Source organism: Musa acuminata, chromosome BXJ3-1, assembly GCF_036884655.1.
Source record: "Musa acuminata AAA Group cultivar baxijiao chromosome BXJ3-1, Cavendish_Baxijiao_AAA, whole genome shotgun sequence".
In the NCBI taxonomy this organism is placed as follows: Eukaryota; Viridiplantae; Streptophyta; class Magnoliopsida; order Zingiberales; family Musaceae; genus Musa; species Musa acuminata.
In genome coordinates this window covers 10851586-10871869 of record NC_088349.1, presented here as the reverse complement: position 1 = coordinate 10871869, position 20284 = coordinate 10851586, and the positions used below count along the sequence as shown (strand labels likewise).

Below are 20284 nucleotides of genomic sequence, written 5' to 3'. Positions count from 1 at the left end.
GCAGCCGCTTCGGTAACGACTCGGCAAACGAACCGATGACGTTGTAAGCATCCAGAGGCAGACACAGCCTACCAGACAAACTGCACCACTTAAGTCACGAATAATGATGCCCGTCAGACAACCTCAAATCGTTTGAGATTTGAGAGCTAAAGGCATTCACTAGCAAAGGATTAACAGATAAATGGGGAAAAAGATACAGAATAATATCACCAAACTGGAACGAAGAGCTACATCAACTTTGTGCCTGTGAAGCTACAGCTGTGACAATGAAGACTTACCTCGACAGATACATGTAAATGACAGAACCGAAGAGGCAGATTGACGTTCCCATACAAATACAAGAAAGGGTGAAATGTGTTTAATCCAATGTGATTCAAGATAACATGGGTAAAAGGGTACACCGAAGACAACAACTAATATAAGTCTTATCAGGAACTATAGTGGTTGAAAGGCAGTAGACGCCTGTATTTGTTCTTCGAGTTCTCGGAAGCCCCTGTAGACGGGCTCAATTTGGTTTTGTGGAAGTGACAGGCGTCGCACCTCAGTCATGTACCTGCTATTGCAAGCTAACGATCAACAAAGCTTTACGGTAACAATGAAATAGTAATTCTAATAGAAGCAAATGCAAAAGAGATGCAGCCATCATCAAGTGATAATTATCAACGACTACAATATAACATCACAAAAGATCTCATGAACGGGAGACTTGTGTTTTCTTTCTTTTTCTTTGTTTTTTGTTTTTGGGAAGATTTTAAGACAAGTCTCCCGTTCATGAGATCTTTTAGGCAATACCAAGAATTATAATCTCAAGGTCTCAAGACATCACAAAGTCAAAGGGCAGAAACAGTCTAATCATATACATGCCACGATATGACAATTTTGTGAATAAGTGGAACCAATCTAGGACATCAGGAATCTGCATCCACTTCAATAGTTCTCTGCTAAACCAGAGGGTGCAGAAAATGAATTATGCATGAAAGTTCAACCAGTAATATTGGAATTACTAGTATTCCACAGATAGAGCAGTTGATAGTGATGGGGAGTGCAAACCCATAGCTGCTCTTCAGCAGGCTCACTATATATTATTGGAAAGAGCAACTAATTACATGAATATCTACGTGAAAAATCACATGATATTTTATATTTATTTGTGAAGGAACCCCCATCGTACAAAGGGTATCAAATCGAATACCAGTACTATTATAAATATTTTGATTAATCTTGTTTATCACATAAGTAGGTTTCTTTATATAGTAAACTTACTTTAGATTAGATCATGTACATCCCACAAAAAAGCTGATGAGTATGCAGCTAATTGCTAACAGCACAGATTCTATCTACTTTCTTCCTGCAAAAAATAATCTAAAAATCCTGAGAATAATTCACAATTTTGTCTAGATTCTTTCAAGAACCACAAAATTGGAGTACCTGGATGTGCCAAAGAGATGGAAGACCAATGGGTCAAAATGTGTTTGTCAACCACCATCTCATGTCACATGGAAGAATGACAAGCTATAGAAAACATAGTGCACCAAATTGATGCATTTAGCCCAGCACTTAATCCGAGTCAAACCGTGTCCTATCACCATAGCAACTTCGTTGAAATTTTATAGTCATAGAAAATATAAAAAGAGCATGGATCTTCTTAAGTGGACCTTATTTGCAAGTTATGGTGATGAAGTTAACCAAAATTTATTGTAACACAAATTCTGGGAAAGGTTTCCCCTACAAAAGCTGATGTTAAGTTCAAGAAATAATTCAAAATCAGGTGACGTTACGAGGAGGTTAGAGAATCCTGTCTCCGAAAATCATGAAGATGTTCATTTAGTTAGATAAATTACTACTTGACCATTTCTGTTTATCAAAATAAATTGGAAAAAATTGAACTCCTATCATTTATTTGAAGAACAAAACAACATTGCATAGGAAAGAAGAAAGGAACAGCAAGAAGGATACATGTATTGAAAACTATATGCTGCATAAGAACTTGAACAACTGTAATCAGAAATGCAGTCTGTTGCTTGAATCCTAATGATGTTGAACACAGCATAAAGAAACTGACCTGTTTGCCAAACTACTTATCTTATCCCAAACTCCTTGACCGATGGCTGCTGTCTGTTCCCGTGATGATGCTCCACCAAGAATGAAAGAAGCCCCAACAGCTGTAGTACCCAATTTATGTGCAAGTACAGACATTGCCCACTCACGGAGAACCACTAGAACAGACCTTAGAAGACGTAGTTTCAGGTTTGATGAGAGTAAAATAGCTCCATTTAACAGTTGGTCATATGAGCATAATACAGGCTCAGCTGAACCCTTACAAGCTGCAAAAAGTGCCCTAGCAACATCCTCATCTCCAACTAACTCAATTCCTGAGGTCAACCGTTCCTGACAAAGATGTGGGCAGCATAATCAGATTAAGAGAAACACCAGAAACTAGACCTCTGATGATCATATTTTATCAATTCAACTTGAGTGAATACTTCAACAGAGATGCAAACATTAACACACAAAATGTGCTGCAAAAGTTAATAATCAGGACAAGCACAGAGAAGAAAATTACCAAAGCAGCTTTCTCAAGATGAAGACATATAGTCTCTAAAGGGAAGCAAGCCCCATCTCCAGGACAAAGATTTGATCCAACCCTCTTCACCACAGAACAAGCTTCTGCAACTCCACCTCTAGAAAGAGCTTGATCAAGAAGCCTGGCCCAGGTCTCCCGAATAATTTTACTGTCAGCATCTCCAGAATAATTTGCAAAGTTGAGCATTTCCAGGCATACCTGAGCAGGATAAACCATATGAGAAAGCTTAGTATCCCTTGACCACACAATAAAACAAAGCATGTCAAAGTACCGAGAAGATAGGATTTCTTTTTCTAATTTAATACATGCCTAACAGTCTAAAACGTGCTTCAAGTCTGCAAACTGAAAAGGAAAAAAGCACCCCCAATGCTTATAAATTGTTTATTATGGCTGCTAAGAAAGAAATTAACAAGAAAAAAATTATCGGATGAGACAATAACTATTACCATCTGTATCAAGAGATTATTGGGTTCTAAAGAACACGTTGATTAAAAAGACAATTAGACACTTCTCCCCTTACATTAATACTACTCTTGGGAGGAAGAAATGGATGAACAAAACAACTCAGAATAAACCATTACCTAGCTTTCAGAGTTAGTAATATTTTAGGTATTTCCATGTCATAAAGCAGCCATGCCAGGGCAATCACATCATTCATGTACCAAATCCTAGAGTAAATAACACTGTTTGCATTGACAGTTTTCCATTTTATTTGGTAGAAAGATTCTATTATGTAGGAAGAAAGGAGATCAAACTGTAAAAATTATAGTAACTCCATGAACATATTCTACCAAACCCCCACCAAAAAGAACGCATGACTTAGCATTAAAATACTGACAAGTATATGCCATGCTATTTGCTTTAGATAGCTGTGCTACTTTGCATTTAGATAACTAATTAGATTCAACACATGATTTTATGATTGACCTTGAACTATGTTCTCTAATTCAAATACAGGTAGAACAACTGAACAGCATAGTGAGTCAAAGCATTACCCCATACGTCTTTGTTATGTTAGATTGTTAGTTCATCCTTCAGGTGATGCAAGCATGGTTTCTAAAGCCTGGAATGTGCTATATTTAGTTTAGGGGTTGAGTCAAGCTTACGTCCAGTCAATGCCATATTATTGACACAAAACCAGAAAGGTCAAATTATCTTTTCATATTTTTTTTTTGAATTTGAGTCATGCTACCTAATAGGAAAAACAATCATACCAAACTGACTTAACTTGTTATTTGAATATATCACTGTACCTTTTGAAATTATCTATCAAGAGACTATTCTTCATTAACCCTAAAGCAATTGATGAAAAGGAAAATCAGCAATTTCAAAGTGTCCATACCTCCCAAAGCTTAAATGGAACAGCATAATCATTGTATAGCTGAGTAATGCTCTTCAATTCCAGTGATAACTCTTTAGCCTTCTCCTGAGCACTCCTTGCAATTTCATCTTCAACAACCAGGTTGCTCCTAGGAGAAAAATCATTTGGAAGTGACTCATTGCCACCTGGCATGTTTTCTAAACTTGATGCTATCAACTCCAGCTGCTCTTTAATTTTGATTTGGAATTGAAGAACAACAAGCTTTGCTTCAAGCATGTCAAGTAAGCTATCATCAACAGTATTTCTGCTTAAACTAATTGAACCTGTAGTGCTGCTCGCACTTTTCGCCTGAATAATTGCATTGCTAAGATATTGAAGTCTGGTTTAGACAATAAAGAATTTGTTAGTCAAGAATCATTGTAAAAGATCCCTAAAAAGTGTTCCAAAATTTGCAACTTCAGCACTTGAAGAGGATAAAGTTTAAATTTATCACCCACTGACCTCTGATGCAAAGTAGGAGCCTCCTCAGTGTCAGTGCATGGCCTTTCTGCCAACCTATACAGCACATGAGCGGCAAGTAGATGCTGTCGCTTCAGGACATGGTACCTGGCTAAAAGGTCAAGATATTTCGCCTGACCAGAAACAATAGGTGCCCTCATATCACTTCCTTGAAGAGCTGTTGAATTTACCACATTGACAGCATGAACCTGAACAAAAATATAATAATCTCTTAAAAAACATAAATCTGCAGGTATGTTGAACTGAAATGTGCATTCAATAATCATTTGGCCAAAAATATGAATTATTAATATATTAAAAAAACAGTAATTTTCTACATTATCATTAGTTAACAGAATGTTTCTATATAACACCTAGAAGAAACTTTTATTTTAAAAATTCTATGAGAAAGAACCATATCTTTCCAGATTTAGCACATAAATCATTTTATTCCAAATTTCAAATCAAAGAATAATGCAATTTCCAAATGAGAAAGGATTACAAAATTGAAGGTATATACATACTGAAAATATTTCTCTGGAGGGTAAACATTATCCATTTTGGTGCACAAGTGATTACAGTAAAATCCCCAACAAATTTTTTCTTACGTGAGTCTCAGAGAATCCCTCTGGTTCCAGTGAAAATTGTACTCACCATACACAAGTGATTACAGTACTATCCCCAACAAATCTTTTCTTACTCTATCTCAAAAAGCCTGAGTTTTCCTGAATGCTTGTACAATAATCCATCTGGTTCCATTGAAAATTGTACTCACCAGGCACCTACTCTTCATAAATTATGTATGGCCAAACAAAAACAAAGAGGACAACCTGGAAAACTCCAGATATATTGAACGAAAATAAATATACATACAGGAATCTCTAACATCAAACAAACTCCTAAAACATCAAATACAAATTGCACAGTCACCTTGCCAACAAATTACATCAAAATTCAGGTAGATGGCTCACCCATGATGCTTATTGCTTATTGTTTCAAAAAGGTTACGTCACTCTTAAAAGGTGATATTCAGTTTTGTATAATCGTATAAAATAAATAAAACGAAGACTGCTTTATCACAACATACAAATGTACCACCTGGGATACACCACTTTGCAACCAAAACAGATGGGGGGTACAGATGATACTCCATGTCGAACAAAAATTCATTCACTGAACTAGATGACTGTTATAGGTCAAGCCAGCTTAAAGGGAAATCAAGATCCTCTTATGATGCTTTATTCTCAGATCAACAACAACGAAGCTCCTGACACCACTATAATAACTAAAAAAGGGTCTTGACTTACTGTAAGGTATAGATATTTGTGTTCTTCTCTCTTTTCCTTCTTTTTTCTTCCCATCAAGACAATTTGTGATGGCAACGGCATGCCAGCATGCTAGACCATGCAACATGAAGTTATATCTTCTTGTGCATACCATCAACCAAGATGGGGCTACTCCAGCAGAACATCAATCACTCAAAGAAACCAACTTAGTTTATAGACTAAGAAAAGGACATTGAAGAGACAAGACAGTTACTCCACATTGTTTCTAGTGGTACTGATGCAGAATGCGGACACCTTAGATTTGTCTAGTGGTCCAACGGAGTCTCGTTTAGGGTAAAATTAAGTCTAGAGAGTTCAAAGCTAGGTTTTTTCCCAAAAAAAATCTCATGCAAATTCTTGGATTACATTTTGAGGAAACTTTGCTGGCCAGTGGCACAGCCATACCTATCAAAGTAGCAAACATTATAACAACTGCAAAACTAGATTGGTGCCATCATCATACCAGCAATTCCTTTGAAGGTTGCCATTGATGCTACCTTTAAAACCAGGAGATGACTTTTGAGGACTAACCTAAATATCATATTTAATTTATATGCTTCTTGATCATTTTATGATTTCTTATCCTACTTAACAAAAAGGTAATCCACTTCACCGGTGTGCCATCTCCAAGACTTGTGCCTGGTCAATTTTGCTCCTCAATGCTTAAAACTTTTTATTATTTTCTTTTGGATCTGACTGCAACCCTTTTTCTCTCATCATAAGCAAAACTTCGAGTTACAGGAAAGTTGTCCACGAGTATCACCCTTACTTGCACATCTGTAAGACCGAGCACCAGGATGACTTTATACCACCTTAATGTTAATCGTATGGTATCTCCCATTGTGATGCACATTGAGCTTTACAGCTCAATGAGTGCTTTAATTTGGGCCATTTAACTCAGCATCTAGAACCTTTCTTCTGCAATTCTAATTTCTGAAAATATATCCTTCCAAATTCCACTGTATAATATACTTTATATATAGCTCATTTTCAATGTAAAACAAAATTACATGCACTGGAACCATAAAACGTAAGCATTTGATTTATGATCATAACAATATGTTGTCTATTCTGTGGAGATTATTAGTAAAGTTTATAATTGGTTTTTAATTCATGAACAGCTTAGCTTAGCCCAGTGATCTGTGATTCCTGATGAGTAAATATTTAACTGCCTATCAGCGTAGTGTTGCATTTGTTCTCATGTTCTTCTATTCTCCGATTCATGTGGGAAGCAAATGAATAACTAGCAATGACAACTATAGATTAATAACAAAATCAAGCTCATTATATTTTTCAGGAAAACATACCTCCTGTAACGGCTTACGGCCAGCAGTCTGCAAAAAGGGGACCAAATCGGAACCTCCATACTCTAACAACTTGTTTTCAAGGCCTATGTCAATCAGTGTCCTGTACAAATGCTCATGAAAGGATGCATCAGGCCATTGGACACTGAGCTGAATTATCTGTTGTATGTAATTATCCCGAGAAGCCTGATCAAGAGAAGGCACAGTAGAAAGTCGAGAAGTGCCAAATTCTCTAGGTTTTCCATTTTGCCCAACACCCTTCAGAGACCGAAGGGCATCCATTATTATTTCATAGCACTGTTCTCGAAGAGCAAGTGTATTATCACGCTGTCCTGGATCAATGTTCACGTTGACTGCATCACCCTGGGCATCAAGAGCTTGAGCTTTTTGCAGAGGTAGTCGTACTACAGCTTCATAAAATCTACAGTATGGGATTCAGAAGTTATTATCATATTCTGATATTACTACTTGAATATTATGGAACAAAAATACAATCCAATTAGCATGAGCCCATATATTTGTCCCATGTACACAAGGATTATACAAAAACACTACCTGTCCACCTACCTTGTAAATAAATATAAGAGATTTCTCATATTCACCTCACAACCAAAGTAAACTAACCTTAAGTCTTCAAATCTTTTGCATATAGTACTTAAATCTGCAGATTCTGGAACTTTTGTCAAGAGGTTGAAAGCGTCTCTAGATAAAATTTCCCTTTCATGTGCATTTACAGTGACAGAAGCTTTCTCAAGACACTCTACTGCTAGGAAATATTTGTAGTCGGACTCATTGTAGTAACTTGGACAACCCTCCCTTAGTTTCTCACTGATCTCATCAACTGTGCCTTTGCCATCTGGACCAATATAGTACTGTAGCAAGATGAACAAGTTTCAACATATTAGCTCAAATACCAGGGTATCTTGTAAGCAAGAACTAGAAATGAGAATTTAATCAGGTCAGATAAATCAGAGGGGAAGCAAGGAAAAGAGATGGATGAAGGACAGCCTGGTAGTAGTTGCTAACTCTATGGACAAAAGTGATACAAACATGTTATAAATTTAGAAGTTGTTCACATAACAGCTTTACCTCCACAAGTCCAGTGATAAGTCGAATTGCGAGCAGGTCACCTTCCTCTGAACAAACCAACTGATTGAATGTCAACTGTATGAATTTCTGATGTAAACTGTTATCTAAACCCTGGACTAAGCGAGTAACATTGTGATGACAAATAAGTTGAAGTAAGAAAAGCGCTTCACTGGATCTCCTCAACAATCGCCTCAGACATTCCATTGCTCTCACCTGCATCATGAAATAAAAAGCTAGAGAACCATATGATGGTTTTGAGTAAACCTCTTGTATACCTCCAAATCTCTTACCTCCATGGCAGCTAGTTCTGCTGAAGTGTATACAAGTCGCTGCCTCTTACTTCCTGCACCACCATCTCCTGCATCAGCATTTCTAGTTTGTCTCCCAAACAAATTTCTACCTGTACCTTGATTACCAGTTCCATATAAAATAGAACCATAATGATCTCCCAAACCAGCAACATATCCGTAAAGTCCCCTTCTCTTGTTTCTTCTGGACCTTAAAAATTGCTCCAAAGAACGAATTTTACTTTCAAGAATCTTCATCGTGTCAACTGAAAGCCTGCAAAGAATGACCCCTTCTTCAAAACGACCAACGTTCCCATGGACTACCATGACAGGTAATTCCCAAATAGGAAAGAGCAACCTAGATGAGCATAAGCAAAGTCCTTCATATGCACCAGAAAATACAGGTTCAGCCTCCTGAACAACTTGCCCCATGCTAAAGCCTCCAGATGGAGACCTAGCACTTGTCAAACCAGTGCTACCATCAATTTGTGGCATTCCAACCAACCGAGGATCCTCAAAGGCTTCAGCTGCTTTCTCAGAGACTGTATTGCTAAGATTTCCTGCATCATATACTAACTTTGCTGCCAGCATTAAACACATTGCTGCAGCCTCTCCAATTCCAAACCGATTAAAAAGATCTTCAATTTGAGATCGTGAAGCATTTGACTCAATTAACTTTCTAAGAATGTCCACTGGCCTGTTAAAAGCTACCTCCATCAGACCCATGGTACTGAATACCACAACCCTCCTCCTTGGTAGGATATGTTGGGTTGGAAGATCCCCTCTAGCCCAATGCTTTCCAGATGGCTTTTCAGATGCTTCACCCAACCCAGCAAAAGCATCTGCATCTGAGAACAAAGATTGTACAGTAACTACTGTATCTGGCAGGGGTAGGACATCAGCCGCAGTGAGCATCCTCCCTTCAATAGGTAAAGATGATACCAATTCTCGTAATGCACGTGTGCTTCTCGTAGTCATTCCAAAGTTACCAGAAAGAGATGGTTGCACACTTGAATCCTGGTTCACAATCAGAAGAGAGGACATAGCAGATGCTGATGAATCTGAGAGAACAAGGCTACCTGCAGAGTGAAATGCTGCTTCCACCTTTAAAGTCAGATCTTCAGGTTGAACCCTACCTGATGCAGACATGGTACCATAATTAAGGCCACCACCAACACCTAAGGGAGGTGAAGGCCTAGTTGCAATGACTTTTAAACAAGAGGGCCTTTGAAAAGAACCACCAATGGAAGAGTTAGTTCCACCTGAGGAAGTAGAAAGATACAGTCTCCTGCCATCTGATAGAACAGCAACTAGGTGCAGCCGTTTTGATTCAATGGTAGACAAAGGTGCTATGCAGACTATTGTTGGTTTTGCACCTCGTGCAACTGCTCTTGACCCAACAGATCGTCTGCCCCCATATTGTGCCTCACGTGGATCGATCAAATTTTTCTCTTCAGAAATTTTTGTTAGCAGACCATCCCCATTTTCTCCAAGATCAAACACCTGTACTTTCATAGCTTCTGTTCTTGCATAAATGATATGTCTTTCATTGTCCACAACCATGTCAAGAATTGGATCAACAGCCCCAAACTTAAAGGCATTTGGCACGATCCACCTGAGCATTTGCCAACAAAATGTTTAATTCATAGTTTAACATACAATAAAAAAATACATGAGCAGCAAATTTTAACCAATACAATTCAAATTGTGCAACAAGATACATACCTTGAAAGAAGACTTCCTAAACCAGTTGTGAGACAAACCTTCCGACAACGCTTATGCCAACCAGAGCCAGTCGAATATTGCATTTCGTACACATGTCCATCACGGCCAGCCAGAAATATACGACCTTTATCTGTACATGTGATGCATGTCATGGTGACTCCGTCAGAAGGTATTCGATACTCAGGTAAAGGTTGTAGTGAAATCTCAGCATATGGATCTGATCCATCTCCACTAACAGTGCAGCATACTCCAACGAGAATCAACTGAATCCACAGAATCAAAACTATCGTCAATCTCGAGACTATGACTAAAAAATTACTTACCACTGAAATGTTTTAGACAAAGATAAACAGAAAGATAATCAAGAGCCAAAAGGCTGGAATTTACAGTGTTAATACTTCAAGTCCCGACCATAGAGTCAATAACCAGTATTCACCAGTTCGATCAAGTACCAATATTAGATACATAACTACTTATTTTCATTTTTAACTGTGTTACTCAATATTACCATATTAGCATAAGTTGGCATCCCACCAGCCATACTAGTATTGTACCAGTCTATCACGAACAAACTTCTAAACAAGATGTTTGATGTAATGGTTATGTATGTCCGTGTCTTTTGGTATGTTCATGCTTTGCACAGCATATAGAGGGACGGTCGAAGGCTTAATAGTCTCATTTTAGTTGGGTTTGTGGCTGCTTTAGGCTTGTAAATAAAGGTTGTGTCATGTGGACACTTGTGAGAGATTCTCGGTCTGTAGTGGACCATTTTGACCCTTTGTTGTGCAACTGTTCAGAGTTTATAAAGTTTGTTTGTAATTTGCATTGTCTATGAAGTGTTTTCGGAAATGTTTGCTTGTGGATCCCGAGTGAGGCGTTTTCTCTAACCCGTTTTCGCTTTTGTGGGTCCTAAGGGACCATGGGAGGCTTCGGGGAGGCTGACCTTTGCGGACGGACACGCAAGGGTGCCGCACGACTTAGGCAAAACCAGCTAAGTCCGTGACATATGGTATCAGAGCGGGACAAGCACTCATAGGAACACTTAGCATGCAAATGTGGGGGACCTAGCGGGGCTGCGTTGAGGGCAGTCAGCACACGCGCGACCGTTTGGGGGAAAATGGGCATGGAGATGTAGGGAAAAGGAGTCGCTTGAAGGAGCGGGCATCTGAGATTGGCATTCAGAGGAATGGCCAACCCTTCGCGCAAGAGGCACCACGAGAACAGGCAAGCTTAGAAGAATGCAGAGCGCACAAAGGTTAGGATGGCTGAGTATGAGCTACGGCTCAAGATTGACAACTATACTTGATGGTGCTCAAGGCAAGCGAGGCGCTTGGTAAAGGATGAGACCATGCAATGTGGAATGAGTTGCTCAGCGACCGAAAGAGTTGTGCAAAGCTCACAGAGGTGAGGGGAATTGCTAACTCGAAGAATTCGGTACTAATGCATGAGCTTGTATGCGGACAATGGAATGTTCGCGACCATCCTAAGGCGACCGAAACTCGACGCCATAGAGTATTGAAACTTTCTCTTCGGCATGTGAAGGATACGTCCGTAGGAGGCTGAAGTATGCAGCGAGTTCAGCATGCTGCTAGGCCTTGAGTGGTGCAATGGGGGCTATATTGACGTGGAGTTGCAATCTAGCAAGTGCGTTTGCAGGAGGCAGAACAATGCACAGTTTGTTCAACAAATCGAATAGTCCAAGGGGATGGTGGTCTCCGAAACGAAGAGAGATGTTACTCCAACGGGATAGTTATCCAGGAGGGATAGATCCTGGTTTCTCTAGAGGGAGAATCATGTGCAACAGACCGTACATGTTGAGGAGTACCTCAACAAATAACAACTCCACGAAGCTCAATGGACCGAGCAAGCGGCGAGGAGTCGTCGTATGATCTCGCTTGAGAGAATGCATTGGCGGATGCATTGCGAGATCAAGTGGGGGAGCGACCCAAAGCAACAAATATGAGGGCACACTTGGAGTCGATATGGAGATTGGACTCAAGGGAGGACTGACCCGTGGAATGGTGGGCGCGAGAGCCACCATCAACTCAATGCAAAAACGAGGAGCGGAGCAACTTGGGTGTAACTTGGCGAAGTACCCAAGCCGCATGAAGGGAGTCAACATAGAAGATGGAACATGGAGCGGAGGCACAGTGCTTTCCTTGGACAAAGGTCAAGGACATGAACTCTTGCAGAGGCAAGAATAGGATCATGTTGTTCCATGGGTCCTTCATTCTGACGAAGCGGACTCATCTTGCATGGTGCCAAAGACGAAGGGAGCTTCTGGGCATATGCACCTTATCTCGGAGAAGCATTTGATGGAGGAACTAAGGCGACTCAACCTGCGGAGGCGAAGTTGGGTTCAGAAAGCCTTGGCACGGGACAAGAGGACGCGAAGGCAGGTACTCTTGAAGAATATGCCATGGTGTTGCCATTCAAGTTGCCATGAAGGAAGCGGTGCACAGCAGAGATTGTGCTGGTAGGGGCAGAGGCCCAGGATCCAGACAAGGGTGCACTAATTGCAGCGAACGGTGGACTTTGGGAGCTACCAGGCAACGGACTATCCTAGAGCGGTGCTTCATCTAGGTGTGACCCAAGAGTGAGTGGATGAAGGTCGATTGCCAAAGGAGCGAACAAAATCGAAGGAGGAAGAGACCCTGTGATGTATTGGCAGAGGCCACACATGGAGGGTTCACAATTCGAGTTCATCCCACAAGGATCAGAATACAATGGAGATGTCACCAGGAGGCGACATGGTGCAGCGGGTCGTGGTGGAACAGTTCGTGGCAATGTGATACATACGAATGAGTCCCGTGAGGGACTAGATCATACGGAGGTATGATCGGGAGCTATTGGAAGCTCCACTTCGGTGAACAACACGACGGCAAGAAGGGCTATGGATTCAAAGAGTGAAGGCCATGGTAGCGCAGAGGCGGGGCTTCCGTGCGTGCATCGAATTTTGCATCGGATGAAAGCCTTGGTCATCGGCATATGGGGGCTGTGTTCCACCAAGGGAAAAGTTCGAATGTAAGTACCAGTGAGTCCCATGGGAGGGACTTGATCATGCAGAAGTATAATCGAAGCAGCTGGAGAGTTGGACTGCTCCAGAGCCCATATTCGCTTAAGGGAGCCCGACAAGTCAGAGGACGAGGTCAAGTAAGCGAACGTTGCTACGAAGGAAGCTAAGGAGAATAGAATTGGTACAAACCCTACAACGTGATGGCAGAGGCCATGCATGGGAGTTTCAGTCTGTCTTTCCATTGACCAAAGAGAGCTGCTTGGAGAACACAGAGGTGTTGAAACAAGGGGTCGAAAGGGACGAGGAAGCGACGATGAGTCCAGAGGGACTTAGCTACCCAAAATCAAGCATCAGTTAGAATGGAGGTGGACTCGAAGGAGTGCCACAGAGGCATATCTACCGATCGTGAAGAAAAGGGATGTAGATGCGAGGCGACGGATAGTCGGACCATGGACATGGCAGCGCCAGGGTACCGCAGAGGCGGGACTTCCGTAAAAGTCATTGATCCCTTGCTCTCATGAAGGGAGAGCGCTTGGTCGTGAAAGGGGCCGAGGAGGAGGAGCATGCAGAGGCAAACTCCAAGTACCGAGACAAAGCTGAAGGACAGAGGCCAAGGAACTTCGTAAGACCGGTGTCAATGAGCTTCTGATCAAGATAGCCGAAAGTGAAGGACTTTGGGTCATGCAAGAGTGCACGACCAAGGAACGAAGCAGGCAATACGCGATGTTGTACCGTTGCTACTCAGTGGAGTAGGCGGCCGAGTTGATGGAGAAGACAGTACAATCCCAGAGGCGACCAAAACTACTAGAGACTTACTCCAAGTTGGGGTGAAAACTTCCAACATTCCAGAAGTTTAATGGCATTGAAAAGGTGAATCACACTAACTAACTCAACGCGAGGAGTGCAAACACTTCAAGTGCTTCAGAAGTGTGACCAAAGGGCAGGCGAAGGCCAGTAACCAGCTCGATGCATGGAGTACAACCTCGAGGAGGAGGGCGAAGTCAAGTAACCTTTGCCTTCTCAACTCTTAAGAGAATGGGCGAAACCGAGTACCCCAATTCTCTTATCTATCCAGCAAAGGAGCTCTGCACAGGTTCAAAGACCCTTCGAAGATTTTAGAAGACAATAGTTGTCAAATCCTCACCAATGGTAATCAGTACTACTGAGAGTAGATTATCCGCTTCATTTCCCAACAGAATGCCAATCAAAAGCGGAAGTGATGCGAATCTACTTGGAAGTGACAACTAGGTGAAAGAAGAGTCAATGGGCAAATTTTATGGAGGAATGACCCAAAATTCAGAAGTTTGCGAGGCGATGTTCGTTAAAGCTCCAACAAGCATCCACCCAGTTCAAACAGCATGAGGCATTTGAGAAACTAGCGCATAGTAAGGATGGTCTTTTCCTTCACCTGGAAGATCCGCAGGAACCAACAGGGATCAACACAACTCAGCCAACCCCACACTAGAGTTAGAGTCATTGGCGAGTTGAAGCAGCATGGCGGATCAAAGGTTCAACTACTCAAAGACAGTAGCGGAGAGCAGTTGGGAGCCAAAAGGCGCATTGCAGCTGGAGCAAAAGATTGAAGACTCAGCAAAGGCGAGGAGTTGCAGTGTCGGCAAAGGCTTCGACGAGGACGTCGAAGGAATAAGTGAGGGAGAATGTCACGGACAAACTTTTAAACAAGATGTTTGATGTAATGGTTATGTATGTCCGTGTCTTTTGGTATGTTCATGCTTTACACAGCATATAGAGGGACGGCCGAAGGCTTAATAGTTTCATTTTAGTTGGGTTTGTGGTCGCTTTAGGCTTGTAAATAAAGGTTGTGTCATGTGAACACTTATGAGAGATTCTCGGTCTGTAGTGGACCATTTTGACCCTTTGTTGTGCAACTGTTCAGAGCTTGTAAAGTTTGTTTGTAATTTGCATTGTCTATGAAGTGTTTTCGGAAATGTTTGCTTGTGAATCCCGAGTGAGGCATTTTCTCTAACCCGTTTTCGCTTTTGTGGGTCCTAAGGGACCATGGGAGGCTTCGGGGAGGCTAACCTTTGCGGATGGATACGCAAGGGTGCCGCACGACTTAGGCGAAACCAGTTAAGTCCGTGACAAGTCGTATGTATTACCAGAATCAATATCAAGGTTCGACTTCTCGTGTCGACCGACTGCGCCGACTGGCCGATGGTACGATACATACTGCTCCATACTGGCATACCGACACACGGTACGCCGGGGCATGCCGACGGAGACTTAGACGATTTGTGTCTTGATCACCCATCAAACCAGTAAGCACCACCATTACCATACTAACTCGAGTAGATCAACAAACCATGATCAATATTGAACGAAGATTTAGATCCTTGATCTAATTCATTTCTAGCAATAATATATATATAAAGAGAAAATGATAGAAAAGAATTCTGAAACACACTCAAACTAGTTATCCATACAACTCATATGCAAGGGACTTAAAACCGATTTTAATTTCGAATGATACCGCCTGTAACGGGTAGTATGTACTGGTCCACCAGCAGACCGGTACGGGGGCCGCTCACTACTGGGCAGTAGCATTGATCTAGCCCGGTATCGGATGATACGGGGCTGTATCAGGCGGTAACGATCGATTTCGACCATCGTCGCCCGATACCGGGCGGTATCAGCCTGGCTGCAGCGAGGGAAGAAGAAACGTCGAGGGAGAAAAGGGAGAAGGCGCTCAAAGAAGAGGGAGAATCGGGAGAACCTCGACGCTTCCCGATCCGACACCACCCACACTCGATGATCCCGATCCAGGAGGTAACGGAGAGGCGACGACTCGGCTTCTACTTCGCCACGTTCTTCGCCAAAGGCCGGAGACGCCTGCAGCCTTCGTTGCATTCTTCGCCGAAGGCCGGAGACGTCTTCGACCTTTGACGTCTTCGCCGAATGCCGCAAATGAGGAGAAGACACGACAAGGAGAAGAAAAGGAGGCAACGTTGCCGAGACAATGTACGCCTCCCTTTTTATTTTTTATAGTATTTTTATATATTGATTTTTATTTTGTATATTATATTATATATATATATACACCGAGCGATACACCCGTACTATACCGTACCGTATCATGCAAAGCTCGAAACGTCAATACAGTATGAAATTACAAACCTTGCTTAAAACTATTGTTTTAGATAAACAATAGAAGAATACTGATAACCATACAAAAGAATATTGGTATCGGTCCGTAGGGTACAATTGAAAAACCAATTTGCTTACCACCTGGTAAACCAGATGCAGTGAGCTTACTGTGCTGAAAAACCATATTGGACCGAACCGACAAAATTGCCTGATCTGTCCTAATTGGCCATTGAGATGGCAAATACTGCCTCATACCAGCTAGTACAGGTGTTAGGTGGTATTTTAAAACTTGGTATTAATTATCAAGAATCCAAATATTAGCATATAAGTCTTTCAACGCTAGAAACAGTAAATACAATTTAAAAGCAACGGTCATGGTGTATTTTCTATATGAGAAATTTCTTTAAAGATTGAGAACTAGAACAAAGCAATATAAGACTGCTAAGAAAAACCAAAATTGGAACTTGGGACATCATAGCTTCTTGTTATCGAAGAAGATGCAGTAAAAGGTTCGGATTCATTTATAAGGAGGTGAACTAAAAGGCCATGCTAACAATGTCAATGCATGTGTTAATATTAAAATTATCAAGTCAGGCTCTATTCTTTTTCAGAAAACAATAATGCTTCCAAATGAATTCAACAAAAATTGTTTGGCAGCAGTGATCCTACCTCAACAGGAGTTGCTAACACTAAGAGATATTGGATAGCTTCAACAAAAATTCCAGACTTCGATTTAGCAAGCCCAACAGCACAAATAGCTTGTTCATCAGCACTATATTCAGGGCATTGTCCATCCCTTACAATAAATAAAAACTTAGAATTAATATAAGATTTAAAAAAAGCATGCACAAGTATACATTGTTTTAAGGACCATAACAAGAACTAATTGGTCATATCAACAAAGATTTTGCCCACAATTTAGTCAAAAACTTCATAAATTGTCATGCTATGCAGACATGACTGTAGCATATAAAAACTTGGTAAATTGTCATGCTATGTAGACATAACTGTAGCATATAACAAAATGATCCTGCCGATAAGATCTCTGTAACTTGACAAAGTTAACAATACATGAATTTCCAAAATGATAACAAGGATAGTAATGTTGATTAGTGAAATAATCTGCATTCGTAACAGTTAGAAACAAATGGGACAGACATTTTGTGACCAGCCCATACCATAATTACAAGTAATTAGTTACATGATGCAGCACTAGAGAGCCCAAAAAACAAATATTATGGTTACTAAAAACAAAGTAGATTGTCGAACAAATATAGAGGATTAACTTTGCCCTTGTGATGCTTGTTTGGCCCGTCTCCCCCTCCCCCTCCCTACCCCCACAAACCAAAGTGGTGTCTCAACTCTCAAGTGTGCCCTTCAATAACAATTAACTTTTCCATTGTGATGCTTGTTGGGTTAAGAACCTTTTCCTTCTCTCCCCTCCCCCCCCCCCCCCAAAAACAGAAGGGGCACCTTGAGTATGACTCCAACAACAATTTCTAAAATGAAGTCAAATTTTTCTTAAATTAAATTGAATTTTCTTGACATGTTCACAGAACTAATGAATCCTGACTGGGATTTGACATGGAGATAAAAGACAAAAAATCAAAGATATATTGGTGAATGGAAACCTTACCACTTATCAAAGCGCCAAAGAAACAGGGAATTGTCAACTGATGCCCAAGCTCTTCGAATCTCAGAAAATATTCCACACAGTGCTGTTCCTTCACCACCAGATGCATTATATCTTTCAATTAGCAGAGAAGGTAACTCCCGAGTCTCCACCACTTCAACTAAAGGAGGCCACTACAATAATATTCTTGTTAAAAGGAAAAGGAGAGCAACGGCCTGAATACCAGAGATATATTAAAGAAAGACATAATACACATACGGGAACACCAAGAGATGACAATTTCCTTCTATCATTTTGTTAAATCATCAGGTGTAAACAACCAGGTCAATGTGTACAAATGTGTAAAAATACTCAAAAAAAGCAAGAGAACCAAAGAGTCTGGATGTCAAGAAATATGAATTGGTGGGAGAAAGACTTTCAGGAGTCACTTGGCTCACGAAAGTACGGTAGAAATGTTGTATTTTTTTCTGTGAATCACTGATACGATCATAATAATACTAGATTTTGTTGCAAAATGACATAGACTTAAAAAGTGGCAAATCATCAAAAATTCAGGTTATCATACGGAGAGACGTAGCAGTAAATAGTTATATATGTGTGTCTGCATGGAGTTCTGTGTAAACACATGGGTATGTTATAGGCCAAATATCATTTTGAAATGTTTGCTCTCAGATTATCTCCAAATCATCCCTTGGGTACTTTGTAGTTTCTGAAAAGGTAGATTCACATTGTACCATCATGACAGGACACATGAGTGAGAAATTTTCCAGAGTGGGCAAAATGCCCATTGGATGACAAAGGCAAGATAAATTAGATAGAAAAAAAGTCTGATTCAGCATATGAGACATGTCATGAATTCTAAAGTTAATCATCCATATTGCCCAACTGAAAAAGGCATACATGGAAGAGAGCACCCAAAGGCATCTTCAGTAGTAACAAAAGATTGTCTTGGATTTTTTTATATTAATTCAAAAGAGAACATGCTTGAGATGTTGAGTTTCAGCCAATCCCAATACATATCAGATGGGTTAGATAAGAAGCATCGAGCCCGAATATAAATTGGATATAAATTTGAAGTCATTCGACTAAGACCGGTGAAACTACTGAAAACATTGATACTATTAAAACCACTCCCTACTACCAACCCCTCCCTTCTCGCATTAAGATAATTATTTCCATTGGATATCTCGTCAAGTTTTGCATTTCTTCTCCTTCCCTTACTCTTCCTACAGCTGATGCTTATGGTAGTCACCTAGTTGTTAATCTCCCCAAACACTTCTTCCCATTTCTTGCTCACAATTGTTCCAGTGACTCTCATTGGGATTTGTTGGTAATTCTCTCAAGGAGAAGCAAGAGGCATAATAAGTAACCTACATTCCACTCACAGTCAGCATTTATCAAGAGTATGAAATGTGATTTGTGCTGATCAAAAGCACATATCTCTTCAAATTGTTCCTTTCCATGGAAAACAGTTTGCCTTCTAATTTAAAATCATGGTAGAACTTTCCTTTGCATGTACTGTTCTTGGTCAAACTTCATCTGCGTGGGGAGGAAAACACTGCCATGTTTTTCAAGTGATGACGCCTCCAACCAATCCCTCAAATTCCTCCAATTTTAATCGACTTAGAACCCAACTCACTTCAACGATCATGTCAAGCATAGGTAACAACATTTTCTCGCGAAATGCCTGATGATCCTGATCTTACCCACACACGTTTGACTTGTGGCCAAGAAACAAAAGGGCAGTAAACAAGCACCTCCCAGTCGACTTCAAAACGACGCGTTGAAATGGATTAAGGTTCCAGCGTCGCAGGAAAGAGGAGGGCATATGTGTGTTACCTCTTTGGGAAAGGAGGAGTAGGGATGACTGGCGTAGCGGGAGGCTTCGAGGGCCTCGTCGAGGTCGAGCTGTGCAGCGACGTCCTTGCCGATGCGCTCGCTGATATGGAGGCCAGCGGACGCCACGTCCGGCCCGACGATCTCGTCCTCCCACGCCATCCAATCGCCCTCCGCTGCGGCCGGAACGGGAGGAACCGCGGGGCCAAAAACCCTAGGACGGAAGAAGAGGACGAGCTCCGAGAACCGGTGCTCGCCCACAAAACTCAAAAGAATTCAACCTGGTCACGAGTGGAAAGACGAAATAAGAAACGCTCTTCTCGGTACCGATGCGGCGGAGAGCGAGAAAGAGAGCGAGCGGGGAAAGGCTTTTGGGGAGAGTAGTATTTTCACTTACCCCGGACAATACTGACTCACTTTTGTACCCATTTGTTTATTAAGCAGAACATGTTACGTGTTCTTTTGGGGACTTCCTTAGGGTTGGGTGCAAGTATTAATTAATGAATTTCCCCGAATTTTAGTATGATATAGTAAGTAATAATGGGCGAATTGGCGATAAAA

General features: G+C 41.1%; 1 protein-coding gene across 2 annotated transcripts; it reads right to left on the bottom strand.

Annotated features, from left to right (window-relative positions):
* Positions 1-182: 182 nt before the first annotated feature.
* LOC135629085 (nuclear pore complex protein NUP155-like) lies at positions 183-20092 on the bottom strand. 2 transcript variants are annotated; one of them, XM_065136257.1, is made up of 13 exons: positions 19727-20092; positions 17891-18060; positions 16924-17050; positions 10134-10396; positions 8412-10023; positions 8122-8334; positions 7657-7904; positions 7036-7453; positions 4407-4612; positions 3927-4284; positions 2564-2782; positions 2063-2388; positions 183-553 (listed from the first exon to the last, which is right to left on the bottom strand). In XM_065136257.1, the coding sequence occupies exons 1-13, from the start codon at positions 19883-19885 to the stop codon at positions 436-438; spliced, it is 4437 nt and encodes a 1478-aa protein (XP_064992329.1). In that variant the 5' UTR covers positions 19886-20092; the 3' UTR covers positions 183-435. The 2 variants fall into 2 exon arrangements, with proteins under 2 accessions (XP_064992329.1, XP_064992328.1); XM_065136256.1 differs by having other exon boundaries at positions 183-556; positions 19727-20071.
* Between the last annotated feature and the right edge of the window lie 192 nt (positions 20093-20284).